The sequence below is a fragment of the Notothenia rossii genome, assembly GCF_949606895.1.
Source record: "Notothenia rossii genome assembly, chromosome: 8".
Taxonomy (NCBI): domain Eukaryota; kingdom Metazoa; phylum Chordata; class Actinopteri; order Perciformes; family Nototheniidae; genus Notothenia; species Notothenia rossii.
Window position 1 is genome coordinate 10221697 of NC_136906.1, and position 18282 is coordinate 10239978.

General features: G+C 41.3%; 2 protein-coding genes across 3 annotated transcripts; both read left to right on the forward strand.

Annotated features, from left to right (window-relative positions):
- Positions 1 to 349: 349 nt before the first annotated feature.
- alyref (Aly/REF export factor) lies at positions 350 to 3275 on the forward strand. Its single transcript, XM_079644517.1, has 6 exons — positions 350 to 721; positions 2044 to 2202; positions 2295 to 2442; positions 2563 to 2626; positions 2703 to 2889; positions 2978 to 3275. Exons 1-6 carry the CDS (start codon positions 467 to 469, stop codon positions 2990 to 2992), a joined length of 828 nt encoding a protein of 275 aa, XP_079500643.1. The 5' UTR covers positions 350 to 466; the 3' UTR covers positions 2993 to 3275.
- Positions 3276 to 4901: 1626 nt separating this feature from the next.
- On the forward strand, positions 4902 to 17787 carry arhgdia (Rho GDP dissociation inhibitor (GDI) alpha). 2 transcript variants are annotated; one of them, XM_079644520.1, is made up of 6 exons: positions 4902 to 5052; positions 12133 to 12328; positions 14829 to 14912; positions 16170 to 16246; positions 16380 to 16443; positions 17324 to 17787. In XM_079644520.1, the coding sequence occupies exons 2-6, from the start codon at positions 12139 to 12141 to the stop codon at positions 17524 to 17526; spliced, it is 618 nt and encodes a 205-aa protein (XP_079500646.1). In that variant the 5' UTR covers positions 4902 to 5052; positions 12133 to 12138; the 3' UTR covers positions 17527 to 17787. The 2 variants fall into 2 exon arrangements, with proteins under 2 accessions (XP_079500646.1, XP_079500647.1); XM_079644521.1 differs by lacking the exon at positions 4902 to 5052 and adding an exon at positions 10378 to 10489.
- The last annotated feature ends 495 nt before the right edge of the window (positions 17788 to 18282 follow it).

Sequence of the window (18282 nt, forward strand, 5' to 3'; positions counted from 1 at the left end):
ATATAAGGCTAATAAAACCATAATATATTCAAGAGGCCGGATTCAGAAAAATGTTGTCATTTTTATCTTTAAAAATGTATTTTTTTTTTTAATTGATGATCAAAGTGGTTGTAAATTGATTAACTGTCTATCAACTAATCAATTACTCGACAAATAGTTTGAGCTCTGATTTGAATCTGTAAAGAAAAACGAAATCTATCTCCAGTCATTCATGTTGATTAATGCTAATTAAACAATACCTTTTAGAAGGCTGTTATGCGGCTGTCTTGGTCACGTGTTTTACGTGATGACGTTGTCTTTACGTGCAGGACGTACTGCGCCAGCCCCTCTATAAACAGACCAACGCCAGTGCTTTGTTTTCTTATCAGAGACAGTTGAGCTGTGAAGGAACAAGGAGACTTACCAATCCAGTCTAGGGCGTATTTTTTATATTTCGTTAACAGTTTAGCTTTATTGGGGCAGCATAATGGCTGATAAAATGGATATGTCATTAGACGACATTATCAAGCAGAACAGGCAGCAGAGAGGTGGAGGCCGGGGTGGAAGAGGCCGAGGCCGCGGAGGCTCAGGCGGCGGCCGAGGGGCAGCAGGCCCTGGGCGGCTTGGAGGAGGAGGCGGCGGCGGCGGAGGAGCGTTTGCAGGCCGAGGCGGCGGACCCGGACCCACGAGGAGTCGACAGAACCTGAGTCGTGCTAGAGGCAGACCAACGCCTTACAACAGGGTATGAGAAAATTAGCGGAATGGGCAAAAAAGGAGAAACCTTCGGCAATCCTGAAAATGCCTGGTTAACTTCTGTTCTTCGATAGGCTTGCTAGCTAACCCCATAGCCAGCTTGCTAGCCAAGCGAACACAATGTTCGCCATAACCGCCGAGCTCCCTTCGACGGAGCTCAGTTGTTTGCGGTTAAGCTTAATTGGAAGTTGTATACATAGTGTGTCCCTTCTCCCACAACTTATATGTGTTACGTCATTTTTCAAGAAAAGTCCCATTGGAGAGAGCGGCTAACTAGCTAAAGTTGGATCGTGAAGGCCTCGACAACGCCATTTTGAATCCGGCACCTTAATTAAAGATAGTCAACGGTCAATAACGGCTTTCCACACCAAGTGTCACAATGATGCTAAAAGGAAACTACTTCATCGAGAAAATCCACCCACATGATTTTTCCACCACTTTGGGAGCATAGTTTTTCTCTTTTCCCAGTGCAGCGACAGGCGGCCTTTTGTTCGGGAGCGGCTGCTTTCACAACAAGGCCTGTTTGGTGGCTTTCAACCAGGGTGGCTGCTGTTGTGGATGGATCAGTGGACTTCAACCCCCCCCTTTTAGTGTTCACATTAGGCAAACGTCCACTCCTTAAGTGTGAATGAGTATTTAGACATGCCTAGCAAAGCCCCAATCAAAATGGCGTGGTCTCAAAATGGACGCTCAGATAATCCACGCTCACATAGCTGGCCTGTATTTAGTTGTTTTTCCTCATCCACTCATCTTATGGACAATTACCCTTCATGAAAGCCCTTTTCGTGGCTTGGTAGAGAACTTTTGGGAGATCCAGGAAACACGGTTCAGCGCTGGAGGCAACACTGCTTCAGATGGCAACCCCCTTTGTACCCGAGGATCTTGTCTGGAGAGCATTTGGTGGAGGCACAGATGGCAAGAACAATGGGCAATGTTGGTAGATAGCCGGGGTGGGCAAGATACTGTTAGTAAAGTGTTTGGGATGATAAGTTGGATGATCAATTTTGGCGTAGTCATTGAGTACATTTTGTTTTTTCTCAGAAACATCACTAAAACTGTTTAAATTGTATACCTGTAGTATCATATAAGTTGTCTGTCCTATATATGTCTTCCTGTCAATACTGGATGCACTTGCTTGTTGTGATGGGGTGGGTAGGGAACATTTTGGGGATCCTCTTGGGAACTGAGCACCCTGGCCATGTTGGAAGTGGAGCCCATGCTTGCCCCAACACCCAGCCGTGTGGACTCTGTGATTGACAGAGGCAAGGGGATCCTGAAGTCAGCAGGTCCGTTCTCTTTCATCTGTTGCAGCCAAAACAGCTTCCGGAAAAGTGGCAGCACGACATGTATGACAACGGCTTCAGTGGCTTCAGCGGCCCCGCTGGAGGTGGCGGAGGAGGCGGCGTTGAAACCGGGGGGAAGCTCCTAGTCTCCAATCTCGACTTTGGCGTGTCGGATGCAGACATTCAGGTACTTTAATGAAGCATGGTTGCCATTTGGAGTTCATTACAAAGTGGGGTAAAGGAATTGCTAATCAATGACTCTTATTATATTTGTTTCAGGAACTCTTTGCTGAATTTGGGACCCTAAAAAAAGCAGCAGTTCATTATGACAGATCGGGAAGAAGCCTGGGAACCGCAGATGTCCACTTTGAAAGGAGAGCAGATGCCCTGAAGGCCATGAAACAGTACAACGGCATCCCACTTGACGGTATGCCTCAAAACATACAAAATATATTGAGGAACATTATCTGGCTGGCAGATTACGTGAATAATTCAATACGTCTTCCCTGCCTAAATTGTGACCTTCATGTCTTCATTGGCTCTCTAGGGCGGCCTATGAACATACAGCTCGTCACATCACAGATTGACCAACAGAGGCGGCCTATGCAGGGGTAAGTGTAGGCAGGTTTTTGCAAGCAACACTCAAACATTGCGGACAGGATGTTTAATGGGCTCTCTCGTTTTCAGTCTGAACAGAGGTGGTGGAGGTGGCATGAACAGAAATCGTGGAGCTGGCTTCAGAGGTGTGCAGAGAGGCCGAGGCGGACGTGGTGCTGGCGGTGGAGGAAGAGGTCGGGGGGGACGCGGAGGTACTGCCAAGCAGCAGCTGTCAGCAGAGGAGCTTGACGCCCAGTTAGACGCCTACAATGCCAGGGTACGTTCAGCTGTCAAACAATATACCTGCCAACAATTTACAAATTGCTTCTTGCAGCTGTCTAATATCCTCCTTTTTGTTTTCTCAGATGGACACCAGCTAAGCAATATGACTCCTATGGATTGTTGTCCCTTCCCCTCTGCACAGAAGGGTGGTTGTTACAAATGTGCAGATTATTTTACACATGGTTGTTTCTGGTGTGATTGAAAATTATTGTTCCAACTTCCTCTTTTAATGCTCCGTGTTTTTTACCAGTATTTCTTTTTTTTTCTGATGAAAAATGGTTCTGTCTGTAGGTTCATGTGGATTGGGTTCTCCCAGTTTTTTTTTCTCTACCCTGCAGTTAATGACACTTGTAATAAAACCTACAGTGCATATTAACCAAATACTGTCTCTGTTTCAAAGTTCTTGTGGCTATTTGTCCATGTACTCTAGTACCTTGTATTCCAACAGAATGAAGCCTGAATTAGTAAAAGTCAAGTGATTTCCAATTATATCAAGGTGCATAATTTTAAGCTTTGGATTCTCTTAGCCAGTCTTTTAATTTGATTGGCTTATTCCAATATATATGGAATAAGCCAATTTAGTGTGTATGCTGCAATTCCGTTTTGGTAATGTTTTTGCAAGACATTTGCAGCACACTAATGACTTGACATTTTATTCAAATCAATACACTTGCAGCTTTTTCTTGAAGAAATAGAATGACTGAAATTCGGAAATAACCCATGTAATTCATCCACAAAGCTATCATAGAAACCACTTCAGAAAAGCCCTTTGAACACACATTTTAGTTGCTAGCTAGCCCAATGGAAAAGATGGGAAAATTCCAGAGGTAACATTCGTACATTGGCTAGAAGGGGAACTGTCATATAGCTGGGCAGCCTGAGCATTTATCACAAAAATACTCACTGCTGCAAAAATATTTCCACAACAGCCACTAGATGTCACTCTATCCAAATGCTGTCTACAGTTGAGTCAAAGATAGGGAGCCTACAGGTTTTTTGAAGTTTCCTTAATACGAAATCAATGCGATTACTGCCTCCTGGATGAATAACTGTTTCATTGGCTTGAATGGAGGCTACGAGAGGATGCCGTTTAAGCAGGGAGGCATAAACTGGGAGTGAACAAAGTGTTACATGTCTGTGAATGCAGCACAGCGCTGCATGCCCACGCGTGTCGTCGGGACAATATTTCCCGGAAGCGTTTTGAAAAACTGAAAAGTCTCAATTTAACAAATACTGTTTCCGGTTTGGTTTTCATCATTAAAGCCAGTGGCTTATCTTGTCTTTTTTGTTCCTGGAAAACATAACAAATAAGTAGTTTTCATTTTACAAATACATATTGTAGGCCTAATTGTATATTCACAAAAATGTTAGAGCAAAATATGCCCAGTTTATTGGCCTGTAGGCCTACATGAAATATGTGTACGGTTCAATATCTTTGTAAGAGTAAAAAGGGGTCTTTGGCTTGATAACTAAAACAATTCTGATAAAATAATCAATTTGTTTATCTTAAATAGCTTGTTGCATAAGCAAAAATCCGAAAAAATTGTACAAATTGTAAATTCCACTGAAATAAATATAACATTTGTGATATTGGGCTATATAAATAAAAGTTGATTGATTGATTGATCGATTGAAAAGAACATGTTCATTAAATAATGCAAAAGATGCAGCATTTGGAAACATCTACATTAGTTGGTAACTTACAACATTCTCTGCATTATTTAGCTCATTGTATTTATTAATTGTTTTTGATATTTATATAGTTAACTTAATCTGCGTTACTTGCACATTGGTCTCGCAACATTATCATTTTAATCTAATCTATTCTATTTTGTTTCTTCTTGCACAATTTATTTTTGTTTTATTGTTTTATGTCCAATATTATGTTGCATTGTTGGAGGAGCTGGGGACTTGAGTTTTTCATTGCCATATGCCCATATCTACACTGTCTGTAGCTACTGTGCATATGACAACAAAGCATTTGAATTATTTTATACTGACACTGCCTTAAAAGAGATTGTGAAACGGCTTTTATTTTGAAGGGAGTAAACCGGTTGTAGTGTCTCCCGTCAGCGGCCTTTGGCGCAGGTTTTCTCCGCCGCTTCACTCCGCTCCCTCTCAGCAGCATTCAGGAGACAGACCTACCGGCGGTATAACGGTAAGAGTGGACCAAACACTTTCTTAACTCTTTACAAAAATCTAATTGTGGGTGACTTAATAACTCTCTGGACGTTAAGCATGTTTTTCCTAGGGGCTTTGGACTACTTTCCAAGTTTTGCGGCACTTACTAAGGATGTAGCAATTTAACGTTACCCCAATGAAGGAGGAATGTATCAAATAACTTCTTCCTGCAATCGGGTTTTTTTAATCTACATGTATTTTATTTCAGTGGTATTGTTAGTGTGTCAAACTCTAGGCATTTAATTATTTGCAAAGGCATGAGTTATTCGGCGGTAGTTGTTCGTTTCCGGGTGTTGAACCTGATCTGAGTTGGCCGTTAGGTAACGACCATCCATCGGATTTAATTGTGCACAATAACTCCGTTAATGAGGGGGTGCAATGAACAGTGAATAAAAAGTCTATTCGGAAGTGGTAATTTAGTCTCCTTTTTAAAATACGTGAGTGACTCCACTGTCATGTGGCTCATGAGGAACTTTTTCTGCCACTTCCTGCTACTAAACTCTCCTAATTTGAATTGACTTGAAGGGCTAACACACCTTGAACCAGCCACCATTTTGACTTTTTAAAGGCTTTCATAGTTAAGTGCACTTAGATAACATCAGATTAAATCAAATACACTTCAAGTGGCTGTCCCCTTTATGTACTGTTGTGTGATAGTAAAGCTGTGTGCTCAGCTGAATGGCTGATAAGTGATTTCTCAAATAGATCAGACTCCTTTTCCTTCCTGTGTGGGGGATAATGGCCTGGGGAATAATGGCCTGGAGGCTATATGTTCTCTCCTTTTATGGAATTTAGGTAACACTTACCCTGTCCTGCTTGTTCGGTTGCTTTGTCTCAACCTGAGAATTTGAAGCCTTGCAGAGGGCACAGGTTCTAATGTTGCAGTTTATATGTTGATGGTTTAGCCTGGTTCATCCTGAGTGGGCCCAATTTAGGTAGCTTTAAAATAACGTTTACATTGCATTTAGCTGACGCTTTTATCCAAAGCAACTTACAATAAGTGCATTCGACCAAGAAGATACAAACTTGAAGAAAACAGAATCATATAAGTACATCAGGTTTCATAGAGCCAAAACATTTCAAGTGCTACTCAACTGGCTTTAGATAAGCCAGCCCTTTGTTAGTATATAAGTGCTTTGTTAGTCATTTTATTGCTCGAAGTGGAGTCGAAAGAGATGAGCTTTCAGTCTGCGCCGGAAGATGTGTAAGCTTTTTCTGCTGTCCTGATTTCAATGGGGAGCTCATTCCACCATTTTGGAGCCAGGATAGCAAACCAACGTGTTTTTGCTGATGGGAACTTCTAAACATTAATCACGTAGCTTTTTCTTTGAAGATACTTCCCTGATTTTTTTTATGTAATGGGAAATATGCTTAATATGTGTCCAAGCAGCTCACAGTAACAAGTGCAAGGTTAAAAAACCACAGGCCTGAACTTAAAAATGTTGCATAATAAATCACTATTCGCTCATATTTAGATAGGGAAGCTATGCGCACCCTGTTTTTCGTGCTTACGTGACAAATACTCACCTGGATACTGGCTACAATTTATTTGTTTTATCCATTAATGTAGTATTGTGGGGACCAAAACAGTTAAGTATTTTCTAAATGCATTTTTTCCTACGCCGGCTTGTGAACGGACCTTTCTAAGCCGACCATGGAGATCTGGTCAGTGGCCTCTTCTGTTTTAGCTCAGTGTCACAGGGGAATATGTGCAGGGATGCTAGCCGGCCCCCCTCCTCTACACAGACCACTTATTTCTCGCATTGTGTGGTCCTCCTAAGTAGTACTTATAAAGCTCATACATCTTTTGTTCTTCACCTGCCTTTCAAGCACTCAAATGGTTGAATTAGGATGCTTTAAAACCACCTGTATCAGGCTGTTGCCATCCTTGGAGCCATTATATAGCTTTATTCCTTCATTGTGGAGGGTACGTCACCCCCTCCTCGGCGGTTGCCCTGGGAGGCAGACCCGAATCTGGGAATAAGCCCTGACCTTTCCGCTGGCACCTTGGCTATCCCATTCACTGGCAGCTTCCTGCTAGTGCCGGCAGGGATTTCTCACCGGCTATTTTTAAAGCTTCCTATTTGTTCATGTTCTTCCTGGGATGGAGTAATGTTTTACTTCTTTCAGCCGCTTCTCTCTTAGGCTGATTTCTTTGTAATCAGATTAGTCCTCTTTACTGAATTTCTGCTATGGACACCCACTTCACTGTTATCATTGTTCAATGACTCTTTGGCTAACCTTTTTTTGTATCATAAGCTTGTTACAAGTTGGCTATTCTGTAGCTGATCTAATGTTTAGCTGTTTTACTCTTACCCCACCTATTTCTGTTGTTTCTGGCTTCCTCTGCATTGCATCAGCTCTTAGTGCAACACTTCCTCAAAGCTTTTGCTCGACTGGCTCCACGTCTTCAATTTGGTATGACCCAGCATGATCTACAAGAGCCCTTTGCATTATTATCATTGCACCATTTGAACAACAACTTAAGTTGGAGAAAGCTCAATTTAAGAAGATGATCTGTGCTTCAGATTTGCACTGTGTGGTTTAGCGTGCAAGAGGATATGAATCATCTCGCCCGGAAAAAGGAAGTTAACAGTCGCTTCTTGAGAGACAAAGAGGCCTAGTGGCAGTCTGACATGCAAGGCAGATTTCTTTTTAACTAAAAAGCTAGAGATAATAATTGTCACTATATCATTAAGTGTGAAGCCATAACAGTATCCACAAGAACAACTTTGGTAATAAGGGTTCATATTGTGTTGGTGAAGACGTGTATTGAATTATTTCCACTAAATAGCGCTATTACAGCTCCACTTTATGAACTTTGAAGTCTTAATGGACAGGCAATACATTAAAGACATGTCTACAAGCGCTGCTCTTTAAATAAGTTTAATTACAAGAGAACGCTGATGCATTATATTCTATTCAATTGCATTCATGCTAAATGTTTTTGAACAGGAAACGAGTTGCAGAAGGATGCACTCATTTCAACATTTCAATTTGCAGTTGAGCTTAAAACTTGAAAGAAGTGTTTCGTCTGTACTTGTTAGCTTAAAGGGGAATAGTGTGGTTAAGGGGTGAATGCTAAGGTCTCCTGCAGACTGGGTGTTGCATGAAAGAGACAAACAGAGATCAAAGCAGCCATAGATCTGTCGGTGACATCTTCAATAGGGAGGGGAGCCAAGAGCTAAAGGTCACTTTTACAAAGGTTGTTATTCGGAGTCACTTGATATAAAGTGAATATTCCTATCTTGTTGTCTCTGAGATGAATTCCTGATGTGTTCTTAGGGACAGTACTTCATAGTATGCATTTTCAGCTGTAAGACTTCCACCTTTCACATGATCAGTGAAGGTGGCTCTACTATGCCCACACTTCAAAGCGTTCCTCTGTGAAGAACCATAAGTTAGGAAATATGTAATGTAACAGTTGTACTGAATAACTTGTTGTTCATAACCTAAATAATCAAATTCTAAATGAACTTTGGCGTGCAGCTTTTTTTTTTATTATAATATTTTCATTATTTTTACTTATTCCATTTATTAAAGATCATTTTACTTTAAATTTCAAAATCTTAATGAAGGCTCTATTTAAAACGGTCTTTACATGGCAGTAAAGCATCTGCATGGACACACACACACACACACACACACACACACACACACACAGACTCACTCATACATGCCGTATGATCCCGGTGGGACTTCCTGGTTTCCACTGAGCTTGTTTATCTACTATCTTCAGTAGCATTGGACACTAATGGCTCTCCTGTCAAAGAGCATCCTCCTGATGTGTCACCACCAGTGGCACCTCCGAACACTTTCATCTCCTGTCCCTGAATGCCTCGTTAGCTGTAATCCCACTTAATCTCACTGCTCCGCGGTGTTGCTAAGGAACAGACCTAATCTGAAGTCTTCAATTGCTGCCAAACCCGGTGTGTTTGTCAAACGGTGCTGCTTAGCTTTGACGAAGTAACAGATTATCCTCCTTCACTGCATGCAGGTCTGTGTGTGTAGGTTAGGACTCTGAGGTGCACGGAGTACGTGATCTTTTGACCTGTGTCTCACAGCAGGCTGAAGCATGACAGCGCCTTTCTGAAGTAGCCTGTTAGACACAGGGTCAGCCATGTTTGAACCTAATCCATTTTAAAATGTTATGCTCTATTAAGATAGCATCTCTGAGCAATGTGTTGGAAAACATGACTCAATTCACTGATAATGTCTTTGTGGTTTTTTGGTAACTCTGTGTTGACGGTGTAAAAAGGACCATCATGCAGCTTGAATTAACAAAATGATAGCAATCCGAAATTATTTCATAAAAGGTAGATCTGCAATGTATAGGGCAGGGTTTCCCACACATAGACTTTACGGGGGCGGGCCGCCCAGGTCTATTAACGGCCGCCAAAGTATATTTCGCGACCCATTTAGGTTTCATCTTTATTTTTTCCGTCCGCGAGCACAATGCCATCTGCGATCGATTAACTAACCCCCCCCCGTACCTGAGCGCTCTGCTATCGCCCTCCGCAGTAATTCTGCTGCGAGGCTCCACTTAGGGCTGCTCGATTATGGCAAAAATCATAATCTCGATTATTTGGGTCAATAATTGATATCACGATTATTAAAAACGATTATCCATTTACTTTGAAAACATCCATTTATTGGAGAAAAAATGTTTGAACAGTATGTGTTTAACAGTTGATTACCCTGAACTTTAAGTATAATTCAACTGAAAAACCAATGATAAAAAAAAATTATGAAAAAAAAAAAGTATAATAAAAAAAAAAAAATCGTTTTATTTCGATGACGTTGTTTTCGTAATCGTTGCAAGCCATAATCGTAATTACGATTTTAAAATACGATTAATTGAGCAGCCCTAGCTCCACTACCACAAGTATATTTGAGATATGTGGGAAACACTCTATAGGGTATAGTTTTGTTTTCCTGCTTCATTAATATTTGTGGGGATCTTAAAACCGCTCAGTCACCGTAACCCCATCTTGCCTCGATTTCTTTCTATAATAGTAACAAGACAATCATTGAAATCTAAAAATGATACTGGAACTGTACTAGTATTTTACATTTTGCTTCAGAAATATCGTGTCTTTTTGGAAAAACCTTTTGAAATGTTGTTAACATTAAGAGCTGTTCCACTTTGACATTTTAAAAATTAAAAAAATACATAGGACTATGAAGCAGCCAAAACTAAAAACAATTTTAATAAATGATGAATTGGTTATTTAATTTATTCTCGGCAGAAGCCTCTTATAGTGCATCCCTTTTCTTATACAACCAGAATGACCCATCACTTCCTCCGCTGACAGCTTGGTAGACCTCAGTCTGAGTGCAACATACTGTAGGAGAGTACAGGAAGTGAGACAAACAACCTGCTCGTCGAAGAGGGATCTAACATCATCGCTGCGGTGTCTGCTCTTATTTTCCTGTCTTTCTCCCTCTGTGCAACAAGGAGCCTCACTCACAGCTGAGCAGCTATTGGCAGGGAAGGAATGAGTGTTTTTTTATTGGAGCACTGAGGCCCCATTTGGAAAAAAACGGTGCCGCGTTCTCACTTCCTGCTTGGCCTATACCCAACTTTATATTCCCGACACAATACAGCAGAGTGATGGATGAACACGCAGAACGACAAACCAGTTTTTGTGCGGAGTGTCTGCCATTGTGTGATTGTTATATTTCCTTGGGTTGTAAATAGTGCGTTAGGCTTTTACTCAGAGGACCCAGCCTGTGACGCTTGTGTTTGCCTTGGTTTGATTTGTAAGCTTGCCTGTGTTGATTCATGATGACCTTTAAACTCAGGTTAGCACTGAGCCAACACACATTAAGGGATTATCTACACAAAGAAGGAATTTGATCAGGCTTAAATGGAGAAGCAGTTTGTTTATTGCCTCAGGTCTTCCTGTTTAACGTTCTCCTAGTTGTTTTCCTCTGTACACAGATTTGTTCTGATCATTGAAATTGAAGCATAATCTGTTTGGGTCTGATTTAGCTTTTTTAACACAGCTTAAGGGCGCAGTTTGACTTTATCAAAGCCATAAATCCTCTCCAACAGTTTGACAGCTTTGGTTCCTGCTCGCTTGAAGTCACTCAAATACAGGAAGTTCAGTTCTTTCAACATGCAAATGTCGAAAACATCTAGAACGAGAAATATGAGGGTGTAGTTTCAGGTTGGCTGAGGGAAATACAAATAATAGTAAACAACACAAAATGGTAGCTTTAAATGATTGAACTATGACTGAACAAACAGTTAGCTATGTTTGGTATTACTGAGTAGTATCAGTTCTCCTAAAAACATTTATGACCGCGTTGCTTTCTGTGTAAATCAGGATATCAGCACATACTTTGCATTTAACAAGCTGCTATGAAAACCTCTCAAACAGCAGTCGGCTGATGTGTGTATTTGCGTGTGTGACGTCAGTTGTTTAGGAAGAACAGACCACACAGAACACGCTCTGTGAAAAGCACCAGGTGTTGATCAGCATATGTGCACCAGGTGTAATTCATAAATAACTACTTTGTTCTCCTCGCATTGCATTTTATGAGCAACTACGGCACTTGTATGTTCTCTGAGGAATGAAGACGATCTCACTGTGTCATCATGCCGTTCCCTGCTCGGGATCAGCGTCCTCCCTTCTAATCGGCAGTGACTGTGTGCCAGTGCAGCTGGGTGTTTAAGGCACTGCTGTTTCTCTCAGATAATCATCAGCTTCTTGTTGACCCCTGACCTCTGCTCTGTGTTGCCGCCGTGGCCCCAGAGAAAACTGCTCCACAGCCAGATGTCCTGACTCTAGTCTCTTCTAGCGTCTGATAGTCTAAGAATACACACAAAAAAAACATAACTTCTAAAATTCCTCGCCTTTTGCCAAGAATTGAATGGTCCCCACAGAGAGAGTGTTTCACTGTCCCTGTCCTCAAGTGAGCCCGTTATCTGTGCTCTGAGCTATTCACTGCAAGGTCTGGGGAATGTCGTCTTTAAATGTGTCGCACTGTGTCGACAGGGCGGTTTGTTTCTTGTCCTCTAACCTTTTTGTGTCACTTTTTTTAACTCTAGCACACCATGGCAGAGCAGGAACCCACACCCGAGCAGCTGGAGGCGCTTGCAGCAGCCAATGACGAGCCGGAGAACCCTCTCAACTACAAACCCCCCGCCGCCAAGAGCCTACAGGAGATCCAGGAGCTGGACCAGGATGACGAGAGCCTGCGCAAGTACAAGGAGACCCTGCTGGGCAACGTGGCCTGTGTGGCAGGTTAGTGACCGATGTCCAAATCAAATCCAAAGGCTCGATTGTCATATGCACAAAAGCTACCGTGTAGTTTTGGCAATGAACATCTTAAGACCCAGGCTCCTCCTACACAGCAACACACAATACACTTAATACTCAAGACTAAGAATAAATGGAAATAAGATTGTGTAAGAGAATGGAAAAGTAAGATGCAGAAATAAGTCAACTATATACATTTTAATTGGAGTAAGATAAGAGAAAAACAGAAGGTAAAATGTATTACTGTACAGTGGAAAAAAAGGACTGCGTGTTTTCATAATTTATAAATAAATATGTGGACTGACAACAGATTACCCTTCCTAAACATAAGTAGCAGGGTTTTGTCTAAACCGGGTAATGGGTGCTGCGCAGGGGCGGACTGGCCATCGGTAGAATCTGGAGAACCGCAGAACGGCCGGTCGTCGAGGGTAGTTGACGGCCGGCCCTTTAAAAAAAAATGGTTTAACGTCATCATTTAAGTTCCGCTGACGGCCGAGAGAGGGCGACCGCGGCCGCTAATGCAGTTGATTGGTTCTTATCACACGAAGAAGAAAAAAGACCGGTCAGAGAGCTGAATACATTGGCGCAGCGCCATAGTATCATACGAAGAGAAGGGATTAGACGGCAGACAGGTAGAATGAAAAAACATGGATACAAATCAAAGAAAAAGAAAAGGCTGGGGCCGATAAGGCACGAGGAAAAAAGGTGAAGTCACTCGCAGGTGAAGCATCTAAATGTCGCAAATTGACAGACCTTTTTGGCAGTTTAGAAGTGCAAGGTGATGAAGAGAATGATGAGGGCGCGAGTCTGAGTTCAGATATACAGCCAGCCTGCGTTCATCGCGAGGGACAGAGAGTTGAGCTGGTGGAAGAACTAGCTCAACTGGCACATACAAGTGCAGGGCAAGAGCAAGAGGTGGTAAGTGCTATAGAGAAGACAAGTATATTCAATCTAGTTTTTCCAGGTGGTGTGTGTTGCTCATACAAGCAATACAATAAATAAAACAATTGTTACATGAGAGTAGGTGTAATATCTAATATAAAAAAAATACCAGATCAAACAAAAGTGTATTGTCAACATTTATTAAGTATTAATTCAGCAGCAGGCATGATGAAACTTTTGTTTTCCCCTTCGCTCTAATGCATTATTTTCGCTGGAAAGTGCCGGGGCCGTAATTTTGACCGCTAGTGCCCTCATACCTATGCCTCATACTAAATGTTTCTAAACAAACCCCCGGGTAGGTCTAAATATGTGATGTTTGCCCTGCTTGTCTTTTCATCACATTTGGCAGTTTTTTTATTATATCTGGCGCATCCAAATATAATGTATTTTTATTCTTATTTGCGAATGTTACTTATCAATATGCACAATTCAGTTGTTTCCCCCGATACAGCCACCTGAGGCAAACTTGAAAATGTGCATTTATGGTAGCATTTATAGTAGCCTTTATGGTAGCATTTATAGTAGCATTTATGGTAGCATTTATGGTAGCATTTATGGTAGCATTTATAGTAGCATTTATGGTAGCATTTATGGTAGCATTTGTCTTCAAAGCTGTGTTAAGTGTATCCAGAAAACTCTCCACAGCAGCTGCTTCTGTGTGTTTGCAGTACAAATAGTGCGGGGAATCCAACCTCCATTATTTGTTGTGACAACAACCCTGCTAACCTGAGGATAGGAAACTGTAGAAGGGATAGTTTAGATTGTTTGAAGGGGGGATTTATGAAGCACTTATCCATTAGTCGGTGTATTACTACCTCATGTGGGTGGCTGGTTTACCGCTGCCTCCCGTGGTTGGTTGGTTTGTGGTATTGTGTCACTTAGAGAAGGAACTAATCATTGACTTAACTTCTGGCTGCTTTTAGAGTAGAGTACTTTTATTCAGACAGACATGTGTTCAAGGTTCATTCATTTGAGTACTGTGGCTGTTGTTAAACCAAAAGAAAACCCACTCCAAATTGGTCGTACTTTCTTCATACAACATGATGTTCGGTGTAGTTGTGGATCAGTTACTCTGTATCGGTACCTTGCTAAATTAGCTTTTGGATTGAGTAGATTATCCTTTTAATAAGAAAAAAAACACTATAAAATGAGTGAATTTGAACATTTTTCTAGATTAGTATTTCAGAAGGTTTCAGAGTTGCAAAAAGTGTATTTAGTGAAAGGAATGCCTTTTCACCTCCACTGTTCAACTGTTACTATGATTGTAGCAGTGGGAGAGTAAGGACAAGGCCGAGAGGAGGAAAGAACTTAAGTGTTTTGTTGCTAGAAGCGAATGTACAGATATAATGTGTTCACATATTTAAAACTATTCTAAATTGTCCCTTGTGTGTTATTTACTATATTAGGAAACTGGCATTACCTATTCAATGTTTGAAAGCAACACAACTCAAAGAAGGGTGAAGTGAGCAAGATACTTCTATTTTAAAACAATGTGAATGTCTCTGTATGATCATAATGTTGGATACTTGTCTCTCTCTCTCAGACCCCACGGCCCCCAACGTGCAGGTGATAGGGATGACTCTGAAGTGTGAAACGGCCCCTCACCCTCTGGTGCTCGACCTGACGGGTGAGTACAGCAGACACAGCAGAGTGAAAACACATCATTATTGTCTGTTTTCCGAATGGACAGCAGCTCTCTTTCCTGGGAGAGTATTATCTCATAGTAACATTAATTATGGAGAGTGATCACTCCCATCTTTGTGTGCAGATATAGACCAAATGACCTGCTGGGTCATTACTCTACTAATTAGTAATGACGTGATTCCTGGGTAAGTGGGTTACATTTCCTGGTGCTCCTGCCAGTCCTCACAATGAACCACAGCAGAGCCAGGGTCACTGCGCCCCCTGCTGGTCACTGGTGTTACTGCAGGGGGCTGGAAATCACAATACAACTCTACTTTGCTTTTGAGAATTAAATTCCCTTTTCTATAGGTAAAAAATAAATCATAACAATCCCACTTTTTTTATCAAATGCAATGTTATTTATGTAGCCCAATATCACAAAACACGTTTGTCTCGGTACAGATAAACAAACATGAATGACAGTGCTAAAAAGAGAATATAATAAAAGGACAACATAGAATGTCAAATAAAAATACAATTGGATAAAAAAACAATAGAACAACCAGCTCTAACTATAGGCTTTATTAAAAAGGAAAGTCTTCAGCACACCCTTAAATAGTTATTTTATATCTTTGAGTTCAATCCTAATCATAAAACCCCCTCTTTTTGTATGTTTTAAAAGCATGTTGTGCCAAACTCATCCATAGTTACATATCTCGACACTGAAATGGTCAATTTACTTTTTTTTAAATAGCGTCTTTCCAGTCTTTGCGACTACTCAAAGCCCTTGCATACAAGTCAGCATTCACTGATTCCTGGCTGCTTTGTTGCTAAGCTGGTACTGTGGGACGGGTAAAGGTATTCTGATGCCAACTCATTCATACAGAGGCAGAGGCTGCCATACAAAGTGCTCAGGGAAAGTAACATACACATACACATACACATACACATACACATACACATACACATACACATACACATACACATACACATACACATACACATACACATACACATACACATACACATACACATACACACATACACATACACACATACACACATACACACATACACACATACACACACGGCCATCGGGACAACCTGGGGTTAAGCATCTTGCCCAAGGACATAACGACATGTTGATTGCAGGGCTGGGGATCGAAGCAGAGTCCAAGTGGTGGATGAGCGCTTCACCGCTTTGAGAAACAGCTTCGTTCCACCTTTTGACCTTTCTGTTTGTGTTGTTTTCCCTTTTTAGGAGACCTGACTAAATTCAAGAAGAGCCCATTTGTTCTGAAGGAAGGGGTGGAATATAGAATACAGATCAACTTCAAGGTGAGGGGCTCTGGATTCCTCTCTGTTTGTTGTGTCAAACTGTTGCAGTAACGTAGCAGTATTGGTGTTATGAAGCCATCTTTGTTGTGAAGCGTTCGTGTTGAGCAGGAGGTGACGAGTGTCTCCTTTCCAGGTCAACAAGGATATTGTGTCCGGCATGAAGTACACTCAGCAGTCATTCCGGGGAGGAATTAAGGGTAAGAACACCTCATTTTATTTAACAGCTGTAAATCCTCAAGTATATTGCAAATTAAAATCTTATCTAAAACAGCACCAAGACTTAAAAGATCAATTCCACAATTTAAAGAAATGCTATTCTTTGTTTCCTTTTTTATGACTTTAATGACGAGATCGGGGTCATTCATCATTGAAGGCATTAGATTAAATATAAAGCTTAACCCAGCAGGCGGTTAGCTTAGCTTCAAGCGTATTCCACCACAATTACAGATTTCATTTGTACAACCCGAGGTTAAAAAGCATCCAAAGGAACTTTCTTTCTTGTTGGAATAACTATGTTTTTAGTTTGTGGAGATTAAGGCTTCAAGTAGCATTTCTCTTGTTGATTCAGGTGCAGATTATCTTTTGAATCAAGAGGAATTTACCTTTTGGTCGAGGAAATGTCAACAAATAGTGGGGAAATGCCTCCCTAGGTGAAATGTTTGACTTCAAAACCCAAGAGATGTTTTGACTTTACTACAGAGAAAATTACTAAGTCTTTACTGTAATATTTAAAATTAAATAAAAATTGTAAAAGTCTAAATTGCAAGCTTTTTTTTTTTTTAACCCTAAATATTTTTTTTCCTCGGTTCCCAAGACGATAAAACGTTTTTTCTACATAAAAAGTTACTTAAACAATCAATCAATTTCCAAATATTAGCAGGTTTCTTCAGTCTACTAATTGTGCAGCTCTAGTGCAGATTGTTTGCTTTACTTATTCTCTGTAAAGCAAGTTGTGGCACATTTGTAGGCATTTCTTCCGGTGTGAAATCAGTATACACGTTCTGTTTAATAGTCTAACCGAGGCTTGGTTTAAGAAATGTGTTGAAACCCTTTTTTCTTACTCTCTCCGATGTACAGTTGAGAAGTCTGACTACATGGTGGGCAGCTATGGCCCGAGACCCTCTGAGGAGTACACGTTTGTCACCCCCATGGAGGACGCCCCCAAAGGGATGATCGCCCGCGGCACCTACACCATCAAGTCCAAGTTCACCGACGACGACAAGCACGACCACCTCTCCTGGGAGTGGTGCATCGCGATCAAGAAAGACTGGACCGAATGATTCGCCCTCCACGACTTCCTCCGCTCGGTTCCCCCTTTCCTTTCTTGCTGTCATTCCATTTTTTATCTGTCTGCATTACGTGTTGATTTGAGATGTCGCTCTCTCCGTCCATCGACAACCCCCCCCCCCCGCTCTTTACAGTGTTTCTAAATTCCAATCACTTCCTTCATCCTAGCGCTTTCATTCATTTGCACCTTCCTGCTAAACTATAAAAGTGAGAGAAGCAAACGATGTGCACGATCCAGATTTTTCAGTTTGTTTTATAAAAGAAAAAATTAAGTAAAAAAAAAGATAGTCTTGTTAACTGCTGGAAAGTGTACCCTCTACGACAGATGTTTTTTTTTCTACGAATACCGTGATCTGCCTTGAATAGCATCGTACAGGAAGCAGTAGAGCTGTATTTGAGAATCATAGCTGGAAACCACTCTTGGACCTCCAAAAGCCTCTGAGCAGATTCTTCGTATCAGGGTCCCGCTAAATTATTTGGGATTCAGGCCATCTCTTTTTCAAATGATTTAGTCTGAAATGAATTGACCTCTGACCCGCCGTGACCCCTCGCTGTAGGTCTTCCTCTCCTGATCAGGGTATATTGTCAGTTCTTTTTAGCAGCCATGTGGCCTTAACATAACCCATTGGAAGAAATAGACTACCTAAATGAGCCATTTGCCTTCTGATACATACATAATGTGATAACACCACATGGACAGGGAATGTAACATTTTTTTAATTCAGGTATGACGATTGTAAAAAGCGATT

Coding starts and splice junctions, on each gene's coding strand:
- alyref (XM_079644517.1), top strand. CDS start 467: ATGGCTGATAAAATGGATATGTCATTAGACGACATTATCAAGCAGAAC. Junction 722..2,043: donor GACCAACGCCTTACAACAGG/GTATGAGAAAAT, acceptor CATCTGTTGCAG/CCAAAACAGCTTCCGGAAAA. Junction 2,443..2,562: donor CAACGGCATCCCACTTGACG/GTATGCCTCAAA, acceptor TTGGCTCTCTAG/GGCGGCCTATGAACATACAG.
- arhgdia (XM_079644520.1), top strand. CDS start 12,139: ATGGCAGAGCAGGAACCCACACCCGAGCAGCTGGAGGCGCTTGCAGCA. Junction 12,329..14,828: donor CAACGTGGCCTGTGTGGCAG/GTTAGTGACCGA, acceptor TCTCTCTCTCAG/ACCCCACGGCCCCCAACGTG. Junction 14,913..16,169: donor TCTGGTGCTCGACCTGACGG/GTGAGTACAGCA, acceptor TTCCCTTTTTAG/GAGACCTGACTAAATTCAAG.